The following is a 21,032-nucleotide window of genomic DNA, read 5'->3' as shown; positions in this document are numbered from 1 at the left end:
GATATCGGTAGATGTCGATAACGTGGAGAGATTGCGGTAGATGGAGATAGCGAGACAGTTATGTATAGTGATACTGTAGATGGATATGTATATAGATATGCAGCAAAATGAGAGAAAAATAAAGGAAAATATAGGTGAGACAACAAAATAGAATGTTTTTAAAATGTTCTGCTTTTCTTCGCCTCACACTTTTTGACGTTATCCCAAATTCCAAAATGGGATTATTGTTAAATACAGTGAAACAGTTAAAAAACTTGACATTTTTGTGGATAGCGGTCTAAGTTGGAACACTCAAGTAACACACATTTGCAAAACAAAATATATTTTGTCTACGTCACTCCTTGTTTCATACGAAAGAATTTCTACCAGTTAGTCTAGAAAAGAATGTTATTCAGACGCTTCTATGTAATGCCCCATTTTGATTATTGCGATTCCTTGCTAACTAATATATGTTCACTTTTAGCTGAGAGACTACAACGTGTTCAAAATATGTGCATACGAATCATCTGCAATACTCGTAAATTTGACCATATAACGCCTTCCCTCCAGTTACTTTCATGGGTGCGTCTGAAGGAACGAAGAACAATACATTCACTGTCTCTTCTATTTAGAATCATGCGTACTTCTACTCCGAATTATCTGACATTGCGCTTTCAATTTCTTACAATTCTTAGAAACCGGCATCAAGCACTTCTTTATGTCCCTAATCACAGAACGTCTTTATACTCACCCTCCTACACTGTAGAAATACCTCACCTCTGGAATTCGTTACCTAATGACGTCAGGGACTGTCGGACTTTATCACAATTCAAAATTAAATTGGAAAATTGTCTTATTTAATGGCTTTCAGGTACTGCTATAATTGTTGATTTGTGTTTTTTACTCTAGATTAAAATTGCAATTTTCTTGTTTATGTTCGTTAATTAGTTAGGATATAATTAATTATGATACTTAATCACTTATCTAAAGTTTGTGTGACTGCAACCTGTGTATATTTTCGTGTGGCTTTTCTTTGTTCATAGTGTGATTTTTCTTTTTACTGCTGTTACTGTATTTGTATTTCTTCTGGTGTGGAAGAGAAGACCTGATGACCTTAACTACACCAGAATAAATAAGTAAATAATGACTCTTAAATTCAAATTCCTGTGTCAATTGTTCAGTACAGTATCTTGCTAATAACATTTAATCGCATTAAATCTGACAACATTGCTACAATGGAACGAGCAGCTTGTGGACAATGGCGGCGTACTAACGCAAACAGTCACCTGAGTCGCGCACATCCGGGGGCAGCAGGACGGAGCTGAGGCTGGTGTTCACGGCCAACTGGTCGAAGTGCCTGTTCTGCGTGAGGCTCATTTCTTTGGAACCGTCCAGTAGGCGGCCGTCCGAACCGAACTCGTTGAGGCGGCGGGCGTTGAAATAGCGCACGGAGGAGCCCGTCTCTAGTTTGTGCGATAGTGCCGCCTGTTCCGCAGAGTCCATGATCCTCTGCAACAACAGCACCAAGAATCGTTAATAATAGATGTCAGTGGTACTACTACTACTACTACTACTACTACTACTACTACTACTACTACTACTACTACTAGTACTACTACTACTATTTAATTATTCATTATGTACTCTGTAACATAAATTCTGGCAAAAACCTGGGAAAGGATAAATAAAAATATTGCATGGTATCAAATATGATTCTCCGATTTGATGAATAAGAAAGAAATAAGCCTAAAATATAACAATAATTCTTAACCATTATGGATGAAAGTGATATTCCAAATATTGATGTGGTTTAAAGTTTTTATGGATTTGTAAACCGCAAAATAGATGTAAGAACATCCAATGTTTCAGCTACTTTATCATGGAAGGCAAAGAAAACGGTTTAACCTATCGGTTACCAGACATAATATTTAATTATTTATTTATTTATTCATTTACTTATTTACCTACTTATTTATTTATTTATTTATTTGTTTATTTATTTATTTATTTATTTATTTATTTATTTATTTATTTATTTATTTATTTATTTATTTATTTATTTATGTCTATAACAGGGCAAAACCCCAATTACAATAGACAGTACAGATATTTGTTTAAAAAACATAGAATTGCATATAACATGAAAAAAGAAATAAAACAGATACAAATGCAAGATACCAGTGTAATTACATATTAAAAATTGAAAATGAAAAAAAAAAAAAACAAATAGATACTACCTAAATAAAAGACACAGATATAGATATAAATTAAAAATGCCAAATAAAAATAAATTAAAAAGAGTTAAGTGTAGATATCATAGTAAAAAATGTAAAATATAGCTATAATTGGCAAATTACAGAGTAAATATAACACTATGTTAATAAATTCAATGTACAATATATTATATAGTAGGCCTAATAGGCTTCATTTATTTAACTTACTTAAAAAATTCACCACTACAGAACATGTGTTCCAATTAGTAGGATATCTCATAATAACTATAACTAACATGCAACTAGAAGAAAGCTCCATAATGTCTATAAAAATGTCCATATTCAAAATGTCCGTCCACACCTGTTGAGTAACGGTTAGCGCGTCTGGCCGCGAAACCAGGTGGCCCGCATTCGATTCCCGGTTGGGACAAGTTATCTGGTTGAGGTTTTTTCCGGAGTTTTCCATCAACCCAATATGAGCAAATGCTGAGTAACTTTCGGTGCTGGACCCCGGACTCATTTCACCGGCATTTCGGTGACATAAACATATATTATATATCAGAAAGCTTACGTAAAAGAAAACTAAACTCACTTCTTGAAACTTATAATCTTAATCACCAGTAAGTTTCCTAACCAGAATACAAGCTGGAAGTAGTACAGTCATTGATAATATATTTATAGATAAAAGTAGATTGAATTCCTATTGAACAGTACCATTAGTCAATGACCTGTCTGGTCACGATGTACAAATTCAAAGTGTTTTCAATGTGGTTGAAAAATTCCAAAGCGTTAATTTAAAAAAAAAAAAAGGATTATAAATGCTGAATACCTTCATCATTTAAATACATATATACAAAATGAATCTTGAGAAAATGTATATAGTACCGATACCTTACTTACTTACTTACAAATGGCTTTTAAGGAACCCGAAGGTTCATTGCCGCCTTCACATAAGCCCGCCATCAGTCCCTATCCTGTGCAAGATTAATCCAGTGTCTATCATCATATCCCACTTTTGCTGTGGTCGTGCCAGAGAATCAGTCCTATTCCGAGGCTTATTGTAGGGATTCGTAACAAGCTGTTTTTTACGGTGATGGGTTGTTAGCCCTTCGCCCAACCCCCAAGCTGGAGGACCACCCCTTATCGGCTGTCCACGATTGCTTATTCAATATATTCTCAGCTACCCTCCATATCTGGAGGCCGTCTCCTCTATCCGCAACCTGAGGACGCGCCATGCCGTGGTGATAGGGACCCACAATACATGGTAGTACCGATACCATTGATATTAATACTATATTTAATGCATTTTTCACTACATTTACGAATTATTTCAATGAATGTTTTCCAGTCAAGGTGGTGAAAAAATGTAAAAGTAAAAATATGTGGATAACTCAGGGAAATAAAATATCACGTGTTACAAAAATGATTTTATATTTAATGAGTAGGAATAGTGATGATCCTCATGTTCTTAATTGCTACAAGAATTACTGTAAAACTTTGTCAAAAGTTATAAATGATGCAAAGAAATGTATCTGAATGAAAAAATACAAAATTCAGATAATAAGATTAAAACTATTTGGGATATTATTAAAAATGAAACTAATCGATATTCAGAGAATGAAAATATTAGGCCTACTTGTATTAAAATCAACGATTTTAAAATAGATAACCCAAAATCAATTGCAAATCATTTTAACGACTTCTATATAAATATTATTCACAACTTAAACATTCAAGATTGTGCGGAAGATGCTGCACTTGGTTACCTAACTGATGCATTTAACACTGAGTTTTTAGGTCTCAAATTTATTCCCACTACCACAGCAGAAATCATGCATGCGATATAACAACTAAAAGCAAAATATTCCTCTGGATATGATGAAATTCCAAGTAAAGTTCTGAAAGCTTCTTCTGAAATAATATCCCCTCCGTTAAGCTATCTATGCAATTTGCCAATGTAATGTGGTATTTTTCCAGAAAGACTCAAATATTCATAGTAAAACCAATTTAAAAGGGAGATAAATGTACCATTGCTAATTATAGACCCATATCATTATTAACAACATTCTCAAAAGTGTTTGAGAAAGTTATGTATAATAGATTATATCATACCTGGAGTCAAACAATATATTAGTTTTAGAACAGTTTGGATTTAGAAAACAAAAATCGACAGAGAATGCTGCTTTTAGTTTGGTGGATGAAATACTAAATTCATTAAATTCGAAACTAGATGTTGGTGGGATTTTTTGTGACTTGGCTAAAGCATTTGATTGTGTAGATCATAGTATATTAATAAAAAAATTGAAGTTTTATGGTATTAATGATGAGACGTTGGATTGGTTTACATCGCACTTATCAAATAAAAAAAAAGTAGAAATAAATGTACCAAATAGTCATAAAGTTACTTATTCAGAATTTAGAAATATTAAAGATGGTGTGCCGCAGGGGTAAATTTTAGATCCATTGTTTTTTCTAGTTTATATTAATGATTTTTAGCCTTGACCATAAGACATTTATCTCATGAAATGTTATTTGCAGAAGATACAAGTGTGATTATTTCAAGCAAGCAATACGATCATTTTATAAACACTTCCAATACGGTGCTAAATCTAATGAATGAAAGGTTCCATGCAAATAAACTAGCACTTAATGTTGATAAAACCAGTGCAGTGTCCACATCTGTGGAGTAACGGTCAGCGCGTCTGGCCGCGAAACCAGGTGGCCCGGGTTCGATTCCCGGTCGGGGCAAGTTACCTGGTTGAGGTTTTTTCCGGGGTTTTCCCTCAACCCAATATAAGCAAATGCTGGGTAACTTTCGGTGTTGGACCCCTGACTCATTTCACCGGCATTATCACCTTCATCTCATTCAGACGCTAAATAACCGTAGATGTTGATAAAGCGTCGTAAAATAACCTAGTAAAAAAAAAACCAGTGCAGTCAAATTTAGTACACACAATAGCGCCAAGGTTTCCTGCAATATTCGATTAAATGGAACTCATCTCAAGGAACCTATAAGTACAAAGTTTCTTTGTTTTGAATTTGATAATCACTTGAACTGGAAAATGCATATAGAATGTATTACTCGCAAATTGAGATCTGCCTGTTATGCATTAAGATCCTTATCTGCTATTGGTGATATAAACTTACTTAAAATGTCATACTTTGTATATTTTCACTCTGTAATGAAATATGGATTAATATTTTGGGGTAACCCGTCTGAAGCTAAACACGTTTTTGTTTTACAAAAGAAAGCTATAAAAATAATAACTGATATGCATAAAAGGACATCATGTAAAAATATTTTCCGAAATTTAGAAATCTTGACCTTATCTTGTGAATATATTCTTTCCTAATAATGCTGTATATTAAGAACCAAGATAAATTCAGTACTATTCAAGACAGTCATCATTTTTATACAAGACATAATCAGATCTTCATCTACCCTCTGTTATTTTAAGCTGTTTTAAACAAGGAGTTCGCTATTCATGTATAACAGTCTTCAATGCACTGCCAAATTGTCTTAAAGATTTGAAGAACCATGAGAAAAATTAAAAAAAAAAAGAATTAACCAAATTTCTACATACTCATACCTTCTACACAACTGATGAATTGTTTATGCTTGTGAATTGAATTATTCTACTTAAAATGACATGTACATTTTTATATAGCTCAATTAAAGTATGTTTTTATATTGACTTAGTCTGTTTACTATGTATTGTATATTTTTGTTTATCATAACTGATGAATTGTATGTGCTGTAAATTGAATAGTATACTGTATAGGTCAACTGATGAATTGTTTAAGCTTATAAATTGAATCAATCTACTTCATATGAATTGTACAATTTTGTATAGCTTAATGAAAATAAGTTTGTAAATTGAACTAATTTGATTGTATATATTTGTATAGTTTGGCTGATGAATTGTATATGCTTTTAAAGTGAATTCTAGGCTGTATAGCTTTACTGATGAATTGAATATGCTGTAAATTGAATGGTAGTCTGTATAGCTCAATTGATGAATTGTATATGCTGTAAATTGTATAGTAGTCTGTATAGCTCAACTGATGAATTTTTTATGATTATAAATTGAATTAATCTACTTTATATTAATTATACAAATTTGTTTCGCTTAATGAAGGTATGCTTGTAAATTGAATTAATCTGCTTACTTTGTATTGTATATGTTTGTATAGTTTTGGCCGATGAATTTTATATGCTTTAAATTGAATAGTAATCTGTATAGCTCTATTCATAAATTGTTTGTATTTGTAATATTAAGTAGTTAGCATGATATGTATTATCAATTACTATATATCACAACTGATTGAATTGTTTATTCCTTAAATTTAATTAATTTATTTGTTTTGTATTATACATATAACTCAACTGATGAATGATCGTTTGCGTTTGTAAATTTAATAATCTGATTGGCTATGTATTGTATAATTTTAGTAGAGCCATCGATGTAGCTCAGTCGGCAGACTCGCTGGGCTACTGATCCGGAGCTGCGTTGGGGCTTGGGTTGGATCTCCATTTGGTCTCATTGAATGGTTTCTTCCGAGGTTTTCCCCAGCCGTGAGACTGAAGCCGGATGGTCTATGGCGAGTCTTCGGCATCACTTCATTTCACCCCTTTGATCTCATTACCTGGTTGGGTTTTTTCCGAGGTGTTTCCCAACCAAACGGCATATGCCCGTAGTCTTTTAGCTAATCCTCGGACCTCACCTCATCTCACTACATCTCGCCAAAATATTGTAAAAATTGCAGAAAATTGTAAAAATTGTAGAAAATTACTAAATTGTAAAACTGTAAAGTATTGTAAAAAAATTGTAATTGTAATATTGTAAAATTTTGACTTGTTCCACATCTTAAAGCTTCGTTGCTCATGTAAGATGAATGAATGAATGAATGAATGAATGAATGAATGAATGAATGAATGAATGAATGAAAATTATCACTTTCATCTCATTCAGACGCTAAATAACCTAAGGTGTTGATAAAGCGTCGTAAAATAACCCACTAAAAAAATCAAAATGTCCTGAATCATAATGTTCATGGTTCTGCAACGTCCTTTTTGCAAAATTGTCCATCAGAATGCAGACAGAATACCCATGAGCAGTCTATAACACAAATTAATGCGTTCATGAGGTTAATAGTTCAACAATAAATTTCTTATTAATTGTTCATTGTAAGTGTGGTAATTGTAAATAATAAATGAATTGGAAAGAGGTACTAAAGTAATAACTTCCTGAAAGAGTAAACCTCTTCTTGCTTTTAAAGGATTTCTATACCAGCATCATGCCTACAATAATACTCGTATCAGAACTAAAATTTATTGGAGGTGTGAGTAACAGCGTGATGCTTCATTGACTACCAACAATGACCTAGACAACATCAGAGTGCTGAGGGTTGGTACAAGTAAGCATTTGCATAGTTCTGATGAAGTAGGGATTGAGGTAAACGCATCCTGAATCGAGTTAAAAGTAAAAGAGCTGGCACAACCATTTTCAGCGTTTGATGGTGGTACATCATGTATCTATTTGGCGATTTCTAACATGATTCAAGAAGAAAGAAAAACAAGGTGGACACAAATGTTGCAAGCAAGAGAAGGCCATTCGCAAATAGAAGAGCAAGTGAATGGAACATATTTGACTAATCAGGGACAAATCCTCCGGATGATCTGTAATTACTAATTACCAAACCTACAGGGAAGATGATGAAATTCTCATATCTGAGGGATTGGCTACCGCCTGAAAAGTGGGGCTCCTCCTCAAATAGCAGAGGAACAATAACATAATGTATATAATAAATTTTGAGAAACAAGATTTTGTTTCTGGACATTTTGTCGTTTGGATACTTATCTCATGGACAATTTACGTTAATGGACATTTTGATGTCATAGCTATTTTAGTTTCGTGCACATTTTATCATATGGACATATGGTGGAAGCAACCTATCGCTAGTATCGTTACGAAGGATTAATATATCTTTGAAGATTATTTACTTACAAATGGCTTTTAAGTAAGTAAGTAATCTTCAAATAAGAACTATTACACGCAATATTCTCTCCGCAAGAATATATGAGATTCGACCTGCAAGACGGCTTTCGTAACACTGTTGTCAGTTATATCATCACACTACAGTTAATTCAGTTGAGTAGTGGGAGAGTGCATCATGGGCGTTTTAAGGGACAGCGATATAAACAATATTAGTCTAATATAGTATCATTATATACAGTACTGTTAGTTCATACATAATACTATAAGATATAATATGAAAAGTTTACATTGTGCTTCCCGAAAGCCAAGATGAAATAAATCAACGAAAAGACGAGATATATTTCTCCATAGGATGTGAAGTGGACAGACAGAATAAGAAACGAAGTCGTGTTGGAGAGAGTGGATGAAGAAAGAATGATGCTGAAACTGAACAGAAAGAGGAAAAGGATTTGGTTAGATGCACTGGCAGGAATGGTGAACGGTAGAAGGGTTCGGGGCAGAAGACAGACGACATTAAGAAATATGGATCATATGAGGAGACAAAGAGGAAGGCAGAAAATATAAGGACTGGAGAATGCTGGGTTTGCAGTGAAAGACCTGCTTCTTGGCAGAACACTATTAATGTATGAGTCGGGATAGAGACTTAAACTGTCTACAAAATCACCTGGCAGTGAAAACAGGAAATGTTATTAGTAACGACAGGTAGGCCTATAAAAAAATGAGAGAGGCGTTGATAAGGAAGGGATAGAACCTCCAAATTATGACTGAAAAGTAAATTTCTTGAAGTCATGATTTTCATGATCCTTATTATATGAAGCACATACATTCTGAAGAAAAAGAAGTGATATGTTTAGAATTTTATACTACATATAGAAGTTACGGAATTTTCTTCTTAGCATAAATTATGATCCTTATAATCGGCAATGCCTGTCCCAGAAACTTGGTCCATTTATTCGTTATACTTGGTGTGTCTAAACAGTTCGGTGAATGGTGTCATATCTGAATGGCAACTTGGAGCATGTGCTTGCGCATGCGCATGGTTCTTCAGATACTTCGGGAGAATCGATACACAGCATGCAATACATATGACTGGCAGTGTAAACAGACTGCGACCAGTTGAACGTAGTCAGTGTGAGAGGAAGTGTCACAGCGCAATGGAGCAACGTGTAAACATCAAGTTCTGCTACAAATTGGGGAAGACTGCAACGGAAACACATGGAATGTTGGTGCAAGTGTACGGGAGGGAAGCCGTGAGCAGAAAATGTGTTTACGAATGGTTTAAACGCTTCCGTGAAGGGAAGGAAACAATTGAGGATGAGCCACGTTCAGGTCGGCCATCGAGAAGCAGAGCCCCAGAAATGATCGAGAAAGTGCGACAAATGCTAGCACTAGATCGGCGACTGACTCTAAGATTGATTGCGGAGGAATTGGACATTAGCAAGGACACCATCGTCCGCGATGATTTCGGTAAGCGGAAGATCTGCTCCCGATTTGTGCCGCACAAGCTCATAAACGAGCAGAAAGCAAAACGGAATGGAAACTTCTGGTGATTTCATTTCCATGTGTGACCAGGATCCATTGCTTCTGAAAACAATCTTCACGGGAGATGAGACCTGCAGCTAGCAGTTCGATCCGGAATCAAAACTGCAATCGATGTCATGATGTTCACCGACTTCCCCGCAACCAAAAAAGAAAACCGTCCGCAAAAATCCAAGGTGAAAACACTGTTGATCGCCTTCTTCGACAACAACGGCATTATCCACAGGGAATTTGTTCCTGCAGGTCAAACCATTAATGCTGCATTTTACTAGTCCGTTTTGAACTGATTGCTACAGCGTATCCGGCGGGTTCGGCCAGAGTTGCACAGGACTGGAAAATGGATGCTGCTCCATGGCAATGCCCCTGCACACTGTGCGAACCGTGTGCGCCAATTCCTGGCTCAGAAGATGGTAACTGTTCTTGAACACCCTCCGTACTCCCCTGATCTGGATCCTGCGGACTTCTTCCTGTTTCCCCGCTTGAAGGCGGCCATGAAAGGTGAACGTTTTGCAGACGAGAATGCCATCAAAGATCGTGTGACAGCCGTTCTGCGATCGATTCCACAGGAGGCCTTTGCTGATAGTTTCCAGAAGCTGTACGATCGTTGTGAAAAGTATGTTGTAGCGGATGGCGACTATTTTGAAGGGCAATAAAGAAAATTTGTTTGTATCTTTGTTTTGTTTGTTTTCTGATAGCATTCACCGAAATTTTCCAATTCCTGGGTCAGAAGATGGTAATTGTTCTTGAACACGTTCCGTACTCCCCTGATCTGGCTCCTGCGGACTTCTTCCTGTTTCCCCGCTTGCAGGCGACCATTGCGCTGTGACACTTCCTCTCACACTGACTACGTTCAACTGGTCGCAGTCTGTTTACGCAGCCAGTCACATGCATTGCATGCTGTGTATCGATTCTCCCGAAGTCTCTGAAGAACCATGCGCATGCGCAAGCACATGCGCCAAGTTGCCGTTCAGATATGACACCATTCACCGAACTTTTTAGACACACCACGTAGGCCTACTGTAGTACACTTGTATGGCTCACGTGTCACGTTGGATGCATTTTGGTGGAGTTTAATGGGTGTTAAAAGTTATATTAATTGTTTTTTATACTTTGTTATTTAACGACGCTGTATCAAGTACTAGGTTCTTTAGCGTCGATGGGATTGGTGATAGCGAGATTGTATTTGGCGAGATGAGGCCAAAGATTCGCCACAGATTACCTGACATTCTGCTTACGGTTGGGTAAAATCTCAGAAAAAACTCAACGAGGTAATCAGCCCAAGTGGGAATCGAACCCACGCCCGAGCGCAACTTTGGATCGGCAGGCAAGCGCGTTAACCGACTGACCTACGCCGGTGGCTCAATTCATATATATATACAGGGTGTTTCATAAATACGGGGCATAATTTCAGGTATGTATTTCCCACATGTAGACAATCAAAATAGTTCATTACAACATGTGTCCGGAAATGCTTCATTTCCGAGTTATGGCCTTCACAACATTGAAATTCACCGGAATGTTTTTCTTTCCGCAGGTCGTTGTCATTACACAAGATGTTCAAAATGTACACCTCCTGCTTGAATACAGACCTCACATCGATATCTCATTGACCTGCGAACACGATCCCAAACTCCAGGAGTATTGCGTATGTCCTCTGAACATGCCACAATTCGATTCCGAAGGGATTCCAAATCAGGCACCGGAGACGAATAAACCAATGATTTTAAATGGCCCCACAAGTAGAAATCGAGAGAGTTCAGATCAGGTGAGCGTGGAGGCCAAGCAATTGGGCCACGTCTATCTATCCATCGATCAGGAAACCTTCGATCCAAGTACCGGCGAGCCGTACGACTGAAGTGTGCAGGAGCGCCATCATGCAAGAAGTGAATGTGTTGACGATTGATCAGTGGAGTGTCTTCTAAAACATGAGGTATGGTGTTTTCCAAAAAGTTTGTGTACGCCTGCCCCGTAAGTCTGTTTACAAGTACATGGGGTCGATCACCAATGATACCGGCCCACATGTTGAGGGAGAACCGAACCTGGTGATGAGATGGAACAGTTGCACGTGGGTTTTCATACGCCCATACATGCTGATTGTGGAAATTTGTTATGCCATCTCGTGTGAACTGTGCTTCATCTGTAAATAATACTAAGTTCGGATTTACACCACACTGCTGCAAGAACCACAGACACAACCTAACTCGTGCAGAGTAATCTGCTGGTGACAGGGCCTGTACACGTTGCAAATGATAAGGATATAATTGATACTCTTTCAACAGTCTCCAGATAGTCGTATGAGGAACATTGACTTGCAACGCTACCCTTCGTGTGCTGATACAAGGAGTCATGTTCACAGCCTCCAGAATCTCCTCCTGTACTTCAGGAGTTGTAAATCTTGGTCATCCCCTTCCCAAACCAGGAGAGTTAAATTTTCCATACTCGCACAGACGGTAATGGAGACGTACAAATGTCTTCCGATCTGGACATTGTTGCTGTGGGTACCTCTCCTGGTACAAACGACGAGCCAGCGCAGCATTGTCGTCCGCCTTACCGTACATGAAGTGTATCTCTGCCAGCTCTTGATTTGAATACATGTCACACAGTCTAACGCCTACACAACACTGAATGTAACCTTCGCCTCGGAATGAACTGTTAGAGTGCCCTCTTAATGTCTCCTTTGACGGCAACGACCTGCTGAAAGAAAAACTTTCCGGTGAATTTCAATGTTGTGAAGGCCATAACTCGGAAAAAAGCATTTCCGGACACATGTTGTAATGAACTATTGTGATTGTCTACATTTGGGAAATACATACCTGGAATTATGCCCTGTATTTATAAACACTCTGTATATACATTTTTGTTTACTTCTTGTTTAATGTAATATTTTCTCATAATAATATGTTCTACTGTTAATAGAGACTATAATGTCATTGTTTGCTATTAAATCGCAATGATTAAATATGTGTTATGTATTGAATTGAAACTTCATTAAATATTTATAAAAAGTATTTTATTACCATTGTCCCGGTTTACATTTTTATTTATTAAATTAATTATTTTTCTGTTGGTCTTTCTGCCCCTCCCTTTGCGATTAATTTCAATGCAGGTCGGTAGATAGTCTAGTAATACAAGCAGCAAGGATAATTTCTTCATCCCTCGAGGTCAGTTGATACTCCCTCGGAACCCATGCAATGACAAAGATGCTGCTCTGTATCATGGTGCACACGTTGCAGCATCTGCGGTGTCACATTATGAGAAGCAGCTGTGATGTCTGAGTAGGTCCTGAATGTCATGTGGCGTGGTGCGAAAGAAATCTATGTACGATACAACTACAGGCAACTCCCGTACAACTAATTAAGTCATGATTTGTTTGATAAGCTTATTGAGGACTAGAAAATCTTAAATTATTTTAGAATATTTGTCAAATCGTTTAATGAACTTATTTGCACACTATAAATAACGAAAATGGACACCGATATGAGATGCATTCTGTTGAGGTAAGTTTTTTTTTATTATTATTTTTTTTTTTGTAACTTAAATTTCAAGAGATAATGATAATATGAAGGTAACAGTGTGCTAGAAAAATTAAAAAGAATAGTTACCATTTTAATCATTTATTCAAAACTTGTCAAGTTAATATAAATGGCTTGAGTAGTTTTGTCACAATAATGCAAGTTAAGAAATATGGAACTTTATTTTCGCGCAAGCAAGGGATAAGTTTGATTTATTGAAAACTCAGAAGATTGGAATAACTGAGTGCCGGTATTCTCATTAAAATAATTCTCTACTACTTTCAATAAACTTTGGAAACTATTTTCTGGAACTTGAGACTCAGGGAAGTAAGCCAAGTGTTAAGTTGTTCAAAGTAAATTTTGATCACTGGCATGTCTCAAAGCAGGCTATATAGGAAAGGATGTCGGAATGATGAGCGTTTTGAATACAATATGTGAATAGCCAATATGAAAATAACTTGCTTGATATTATGCTAGGGTCAGACTGAATATCTGATGAAATAGGGTGGACACATGAAGGTCCTAGATGATTGTACATAGTAGATGAACCTGCAGAGAGGGTTAGGAAGTTACGCGTAGAAGAATTAATTTTCACATGATGCGTGAAATACGTGTAAAATATGTAATTGTCATAAATGTTAAAAAAAGTATAATAAATTCAAATTTTGCTGTAATACATTGAAAAATGTAGTGTTAGATTGTTACTCGAGCTCTCAGACTACAAGCGTACATTACTTGCGATAATTCATTCGATCTCTTCTCATCAAGTCTTCGTTTCTTCTATCAATTGAAATAATACGCCGACACCATTTCATACAGTTTTCCGCCTGTTGCTTAGCTACTCCCCGCGCCGATACAGATCTCAGAGTTTACTGCTCATCTAAGAATTCCGACGTTTTCATCATATAGTTTATTATGTCATTGCGTTTCCCAAGTTTCTCACTGCCTCTTTTGCCATTATTTTATTTATTTTTTCCAAACTTCTTATATGGATTATGTCTTCAGGATGACTACATTGGGCGATATATAGCCTTTTGGGCTATGTAAAATGGAATTTTTCGACAATAAATTCTATCTAAAAATGTGAGTTTCGCCATTTGAGCGATATTTTCCGCTATAAACGGGACTTTGAGCGACAAAATGCTATCTGTATTTTAATACAGTTGAGTTATTTCACTTTCTTTAAATAATGCCGTGGTGGAGAGTGTACAGTATTTTTCATTATAAACACTGAACAGGGGCGTAGCGTCCATGGATGTGGGAGATGTGTTACATACTTTGCAATTTCCTTCAAGGTGACTCTGAATTATGAATTATAATGTTGTAACATATAATCGTTTTCGGACAGATCAAGTTTTCCCAGAATGTTTGATTTTGAATTCAGACTATGTCTTAATCACCTTGAACAGAAGGCGCGACCATTAGTAAGAATTATACTGTAACTCTATGGGCACGGCCCGCTTGATGTTTAAAAACACTTCGCAACGTCTCAACGACATCTGTCGTCAGCCCGAGGAAACTCGTGCAGTGAGCATGCTCGTGACCCCAGGGATGTATAGCGTTGTAATACATATTGTCGTATAGTCATGCTTATATTATAATACTATTTCCAGTGACTTATAAAGAATGATGAGTGAGTTATTTGTACCAAAATGTTACTCTTTTAATTTGTGAACACTGAAGACTGTTTTGAAAGCTTAATTGTTTAGTGTTGAAATAAATTATTTTGGTTAAGATCTTTGTGTTACGCGCTTATGGGCTCAAGCGTTGCCTACGAACGGCTCAAGATATGTACGCTGACAATATACATCGAAGAGGTCACGCAGTGAGTGAAAGGGAAATTGTTTCGTGTTCATTGTCGCAATGCATCAAATATGGAAACAAATTGTTGTATAATCGACAAATCCAGACTTTAACGTTCTGTGAAAAAGAAGACGTAATTAAAGCAGGCCCTTGGGCCAGATCGATGGCATTTAAGTGTGCTTAAATGCGACAGGCTCATGTCAGTAGATTTACTGGCATGTAAAAGAACTCCTGCGGGACAAAATTCCGGCACATCCGTCGACGCTAATATAACCTCTGCAGTTGCGAGAGTCGTTAAATAAAACATAACATAACATCAAAACCAATACTGAATATCACTACGAACATAAAAAAGTGTGTAAGACATTTTAATGTAAAGATTTATGAAAGTGAGTCGTGCCTGTGCGGTTGTAAAACTTTAAACAAACTGTTTTGCTGGTCTTGTCTTCTCTTTTCTAATGAAAAGTCCGTTTGAAATGCCAATGGCTACGAAGATTTAAATAATATTTATAAGGCAGCCAAGAAACATAACTATTTGTGTAACTATATAATATATGAAAAAACGATTAAAAATGTTCGGGGAAACTCCAAGGAGAGCCACCGGCGTAACTCGGTCGGCTAAAGTGATTGCTTGCCGATCCAGAGTTGCAATCGGGCATGGGTTCGATTCCCGGTACTGATTACCGGGTTGGGATTTTTCCGAGGTTTTCCCCAACCGTAAGGTAAATGTCAGGTAATCTACGGCGAATCCTCGGCCTCATCTCGCCAAATATCATTTCACTATCACCAACTTCATCAACGCTAAATAACCTCGTAGTTGATACAGCGTCATTATATAACCAAGTTAAAAAAACTCCAAGGATAGTAAACGTGAGTTTATTAATTTTATTTTTACTGCATAGTCCTAAACTAAGTTTATTAAAACACTTTTCACTGTGTCTATTACACTGAATAACAAAACACATTTTCGGTGGATATCTTGGTATCCAACAGGCATTCTAAGACAAATGAAACATGCCGATTCCAAATATGAAAACCATTTGTCTCTATTACTCACCGTTCTGGAGATATACGACACCAACCATTATGTATAACAACTCACAGACAGGAGTTTCAGTAGAGCATTTATTGCTACATGGAGTACTAATGAACATGGCTTCAGCTAAGAAAATGGTGCAATTGCGCCACATGACACACAATTATAGCAGTAATATTTCAGTACCATCCTGTAAGTCTTGGAAGTGGCTGTCTGCAATAGTCTTCCTCATTTGTGGACCTATGAACACACCTTCTTTCACTTTCGCGTAACTCAACTCTGGAAACTTGTTACACAGGTACCAAAAAAGCATCTGAGTCGGTGTCTAGTGCCTTCACGAAATTCTTCATGAGCCCCAGCTGTATATGAAGCGGTGACATGATAACTTTATCATGCTCAACCCACGGCATACGAAGGCTGCATTCTATTTCTGAATGACCAATTGTTATTTATGTGATGGTTCTTTCTATCTCTATGTCCCATTCGCAGATGAAGCAGTACTTGATGTACTATGTCTGGATTCTCATGAGAATAGTGATAACGTTTAAATCACCACAGATACGCCAATTGCCCTCGCGATAGCGTATTTTTTTCAAGAAATAGCGACATGGTTTCGTACGTATCTTTCAGGCGCAACCGGTACTGACCCATATCTGTTTCCATTGTGTGATAATATTATTTACTACCTTCAAACTTGTCTTAGGTGAGTCTATGAACAGTCGCCATGCTTCAATGCTGTGTTATACCCCGAAGATTGACATAAGATCTTGAATGTCCATGCATTATCAAATAGTATCACTCATTGCAAAGCACAGCACAAGTTCTTTATGTCTGTGCCGAAACTGTGAAGTCGTTGCAACCGGTGCAAGGAAATTAAATTGTTTAAGACGTGAACCGAGCAGTTCAGCTTGGCCCTTTGTTAGTGCCAGGTCCCGTACGAATCGCAAAGTTGACCATTATTCATTAAATGAATATCTTCTCCAAGTTGGTAGTAGTCAGAGTCTGGGTCGTTGGTAGGAGATGAAAGTGGACTTTCTTCTTGCGTTTCTTCATTAACTATGTATTTTGCAGGTGCTGTTGGTATTGGACAAGTGACGGGGTCATGTGAAATTGGTTTAGAAACTGAAGGAACGTCTGGATACTTTACAGATGCAATAGTTTTGTAGGAGAATTCGATGACTTTTGACAAAAAGAAATAACAGTCTGTGGTGTGGTTGCTTGACTCACGCCATATCACTGGAACTCCAAATGTCAAGTGGTTGTTCTTCGCCTTCCTTATCCAACCGCACAAGTTGCATGCATAAATCAAACTGATGAACTCTGGTGCCCACGACTTACCACTATCCACTTCCGAATCAAAGTATAGTTCATAATATGTTTTCTTAAGAAACGGTGTAAAAGTTTTCCGATGGAATTTGTCTGTTATATAGCCGCACACATATCAAAACACATCTGGTGAAATTCTACATCATCTGGAAAAACGACAAAAAAAATCGACGAACCGTGTTCCATGTAAAAATAAAATTTCGTCGATAATATAAAAACCAGACGTGATAGCGCAAAACGGTTTTGAGATTTGAAATCAGCATGAAAAACTACATTAGAAATAGTAAACATCATGTCAGATATCTAGCACTTGTTTATCAGTGTTATTTGTCGATGTTTTACTAGGTACGTAATATACTTGTAAATTTGTATTGGCAAGGAAGATATATGCAGTGTTTATACTTACTTACTGGCTTTTAAGGAACCCGGAGGTTCATTGCCGCCCTCACATAAGCCCGCCATTGGTCCCTATCCTGAGCAAGATTAATCCAGTCTCTACCATCATATCCCACCTCCCTCAAATCCATTTTAATAATATCTTCCCACCTACGTCTCGGCCTCCCCAAAGGTCCTTTTCCCTCCGGCCTCCCAACTAACACTCTATATGCATTTCTGGATTCGCCCATACGTGCTACATGTCCTGCCCATCTCAAACGTGTGTTTGTGCAGTGTTTATATTACATGACACAATTGTATTCGGTATATACGCTATGCTGGATACAGATATGGGAAATTCCATATTCAAACTGTATTAACTGGGTTACATACTCCAGTCTGAAAACCAGGCTACGCCACTGACTGAAACACAAAATTAAGAAATTGAATGGCAGTGCAGATATTAGTGCCAATATTATGTGTATTCATTCATCTAAGCGTACAAGGAACGTTTCATTTATTCATTCATAGTGTTCTGCCCACGGGCAAGTCTTTCACTGTAAACCCAGCATTCTACAATCTTTCCTATTTTCTGCCTTCCTTAGTCTCCCCATATGATCTATATATCTTAATGTCATCTATCATCTGATATCTTCTTCCGTCCAGAACTTTTCTTCCATTCACCATTTCTTCTAGTAGCCTACATTCTTCAGTAGGCAGTTTCTTCTTAACTAGTAACCCAGCCAATTTATTTTCCTCTTTCTGATCAGTTTCAGCAACATACAGTATTGCCACAATTTTGAACCGTCGGAAGACATTCTCAAGTTATTCACTTCCTTAAAAAATGTAGGTACATTGATTCACAAAATGCCACTACTTCTCAATCGGAAATGCCGGAGATGACAGTAGTAGAAGAAGCAGAAGAATGTTTCAATATAATGTAATTACAGGATGAGCATTAAGCAGCTCTAAAAAGACGTATGCACAATATAATGTTATGATCTCCTCTTAATTTCAATTTAAAAACTTTTTATTCTGTTACACAATATAAAATAAAATTGTCGCTGTTGTTAACATAAGTATATGTCTCAAGTAGGCCTATGTTTGATTAGGTATGTAGACTTTTTTTAAGCATATATTATTATACCTATAGAGGCGGACATATGAAATTTCAGGGACTGGCGACATTGGGCTGCAGTAGCGCCTCAATACTGCGACTTGACCTAACATCAATTAGGCCACTCTGCGTGTCTTTGTGCGTAATGCTGACTTCGTTTATTTTCTTTTAACCACTGATTGCATAAGTCGTCCTATTCACAAAGGACAATATTAAAAGAGAAAACACTAAATTGTTCTTTTGAGAACGCTTTGTGGTCAATTAATTAAAAACACAACAACACAGATTCTTCGAGTACATGGAAGAGTATTTATTTACCTTATTCATTTGCTTCCATGAAAATAATTTATTATGATACGTAGGAAATAGTGTAAAAATTAGTTTTTCTACACGACTTAAATTATGTACTTATAATTTATGTAAAATATCCATAATGTAATTCACGCAGCCAATCCTGCCTGCAGTCATAGGAATCGGATTAAAAGAGGGTGTTGGTTTACTTTTAATAGCAAAATAAACTGGTTGATGTTGAAGTCTTGTTGCTCTATTCTTGCTGTAATGTTGACCGTGTGAAATTCTCCATTCAACTGTTAAGACCTCGATTGTTTGCAAGCAGTGTTGCCAACCCATTTTAAGAGAAAGAAGTATAGCTACGGAATATATGGGATCCAAAAACAAAACAAAAAAAAAACAACAACAAAAAAAGTGAAAGAAAGAAAAAAAGAAAAAAGATAGAGGGTGAATAAAGTAGAACTTCGAATTTTGTAATGTGTATAGTTTGTCCATAACAAACAGGAAAACTATTTTTGTCCATTCACATAAAATGCTCAAATCTCGAAACTGAATGAAAGCATAGAAGAATTATATAAAAAATGTGTTCTTAAACACTCACGAATAGAAGTTCATGACGCAAATCTAGCTATCAGATATAGCTCCCTGTGAAGCTAATATGAATAATTTTAAGGGAAAAATTGTTACGGGGCGAATTTTTCGCCTCCAATATCAATTGTTACCATAACTGATAAATTCTGTAGGACCAAAAATTAATCTTTACTTGCATTTATTGTGGATTCCTGGCCACCAAGTCACTCAATTGAGTGCTCTCCTTGTATAATGGCAGTTGACTTAATATATTATGTTGACATATAATGTCGAACATGGAGTACGGCCACAAAGGAAAGAACATTAGAGGAGAGGGATTCGATCCGATGCTATGGATTGAACTTCGGAATAGTTCAGTGATTAGAGCGCTTGGTACGTAGAACCCAGTACAACGGTTCATCCCCGGCGGCGGAACGAATTTTTCTCCTCTGACAAACATTGATACCATATATTGTTTTTTTTTCCTTGAAGTAAATAAGAAAATAAAATATTGTGATAGCCCGTCGAGACTCGATCACGTGTCCCACAGAGGGCAGGGTGTGCGTGGAAGGTTCGGGTGACGTGGAGAAGGGAGCTGCCAAGTCCCCCTCACTGCCAGCTGCGCAGAAGATACGACTGTACCCAAATTGAAGCGATCGCTCGCCGCCATCTTGAGGCGGACGGAAAGCAATGCTGATAGAACGCAATCGTAAAACAAACTAAGATTTATTACTATACAACGTAAAAACAACCAAACATGAGCCTAAGAGTAACAAGGATAAAGACAAATATATATTGTGAAACGTAATTACCTGCATTCTTGTGGTATCACATCAAATAATCAAAGATATTAATCCTGCAACTGTTAGTCAATAATCGTCGTCGTCTTTGTGACTTGGGGGTATTTATATTTACATAATTCATCATATCCGTAGGATGGGCTTCCTGAAATATATTTCAATAACCGAATGAGAACATTAACTTAATCTTGCACATTGTGTGCAGCTTGCGGTCGTGAAAAATAGCGGACGAAAAGTAATGCTGATAGAACGCAACCACAAAAGACACTAAGATTTATTACCATACTATAAAACAAATATACAACCAAATATAAGCTAAAAGAGTAACAAGGATAAAAACAAATACAAACAGTGAAACGTAATCACCTGCATTCCTATAGTAGTCTACAACAGCAAATAATTGAAGAAACTGGAACTGTCAGTCAGTAATCGTCATCTTTGTGAACAACAAATATTAAGGTGCAAATCAAGA

At 36.8% G+C, this 21,032-nt stretch overlaps 1 protein-coding gene across 3 annotated transcripts in view; it reads right to left on the bottom strand.

Moving 5' to 3' along the window:
* The window catches only part of stol (voltage-dependent calcium channel subunit stolid), a 1,833,618-nt gene that overhangs the window by 545,024 nt on the left and 1,267,562 nt on the right, over positions 1-21,032 (bottom strand). For all 3 annotated transcript variants that reach the window (XM_069828334.1, XM_069828336.1, XM_069828335.1), the window contains exon 4: positions 1,266-1,488. In XM_069828334.1, the coding sequence (XP_069684435.1) occupies positions 1,266-1,488 (223 nt within the window). The remainder of the gene's footprint in view (positions 1-1,265; positions 1,489-21,032) is intronic.

Source organism: Periplaneta americana, chromosome 6 (assembly GCF_040183065.1).
Source record: "Periplaneta americana isolate PAMFEO1 chromosome 6, P.americana_PAMFEO1_priV1, whole genome shotgun sequence".
In the NCBI taxonomy this organism is placed as follows: Eukaryota; Metazoa; Arthropoda; class Insecta; order Blattodea; family Blattidae; genus Periplaneta; species Periplaneta americana.
The sequence above is the reverse complement of the archived record's forward strand: the minus strand, read 5'-3'. Positions and strand labels throughout refer to the sequence as shown.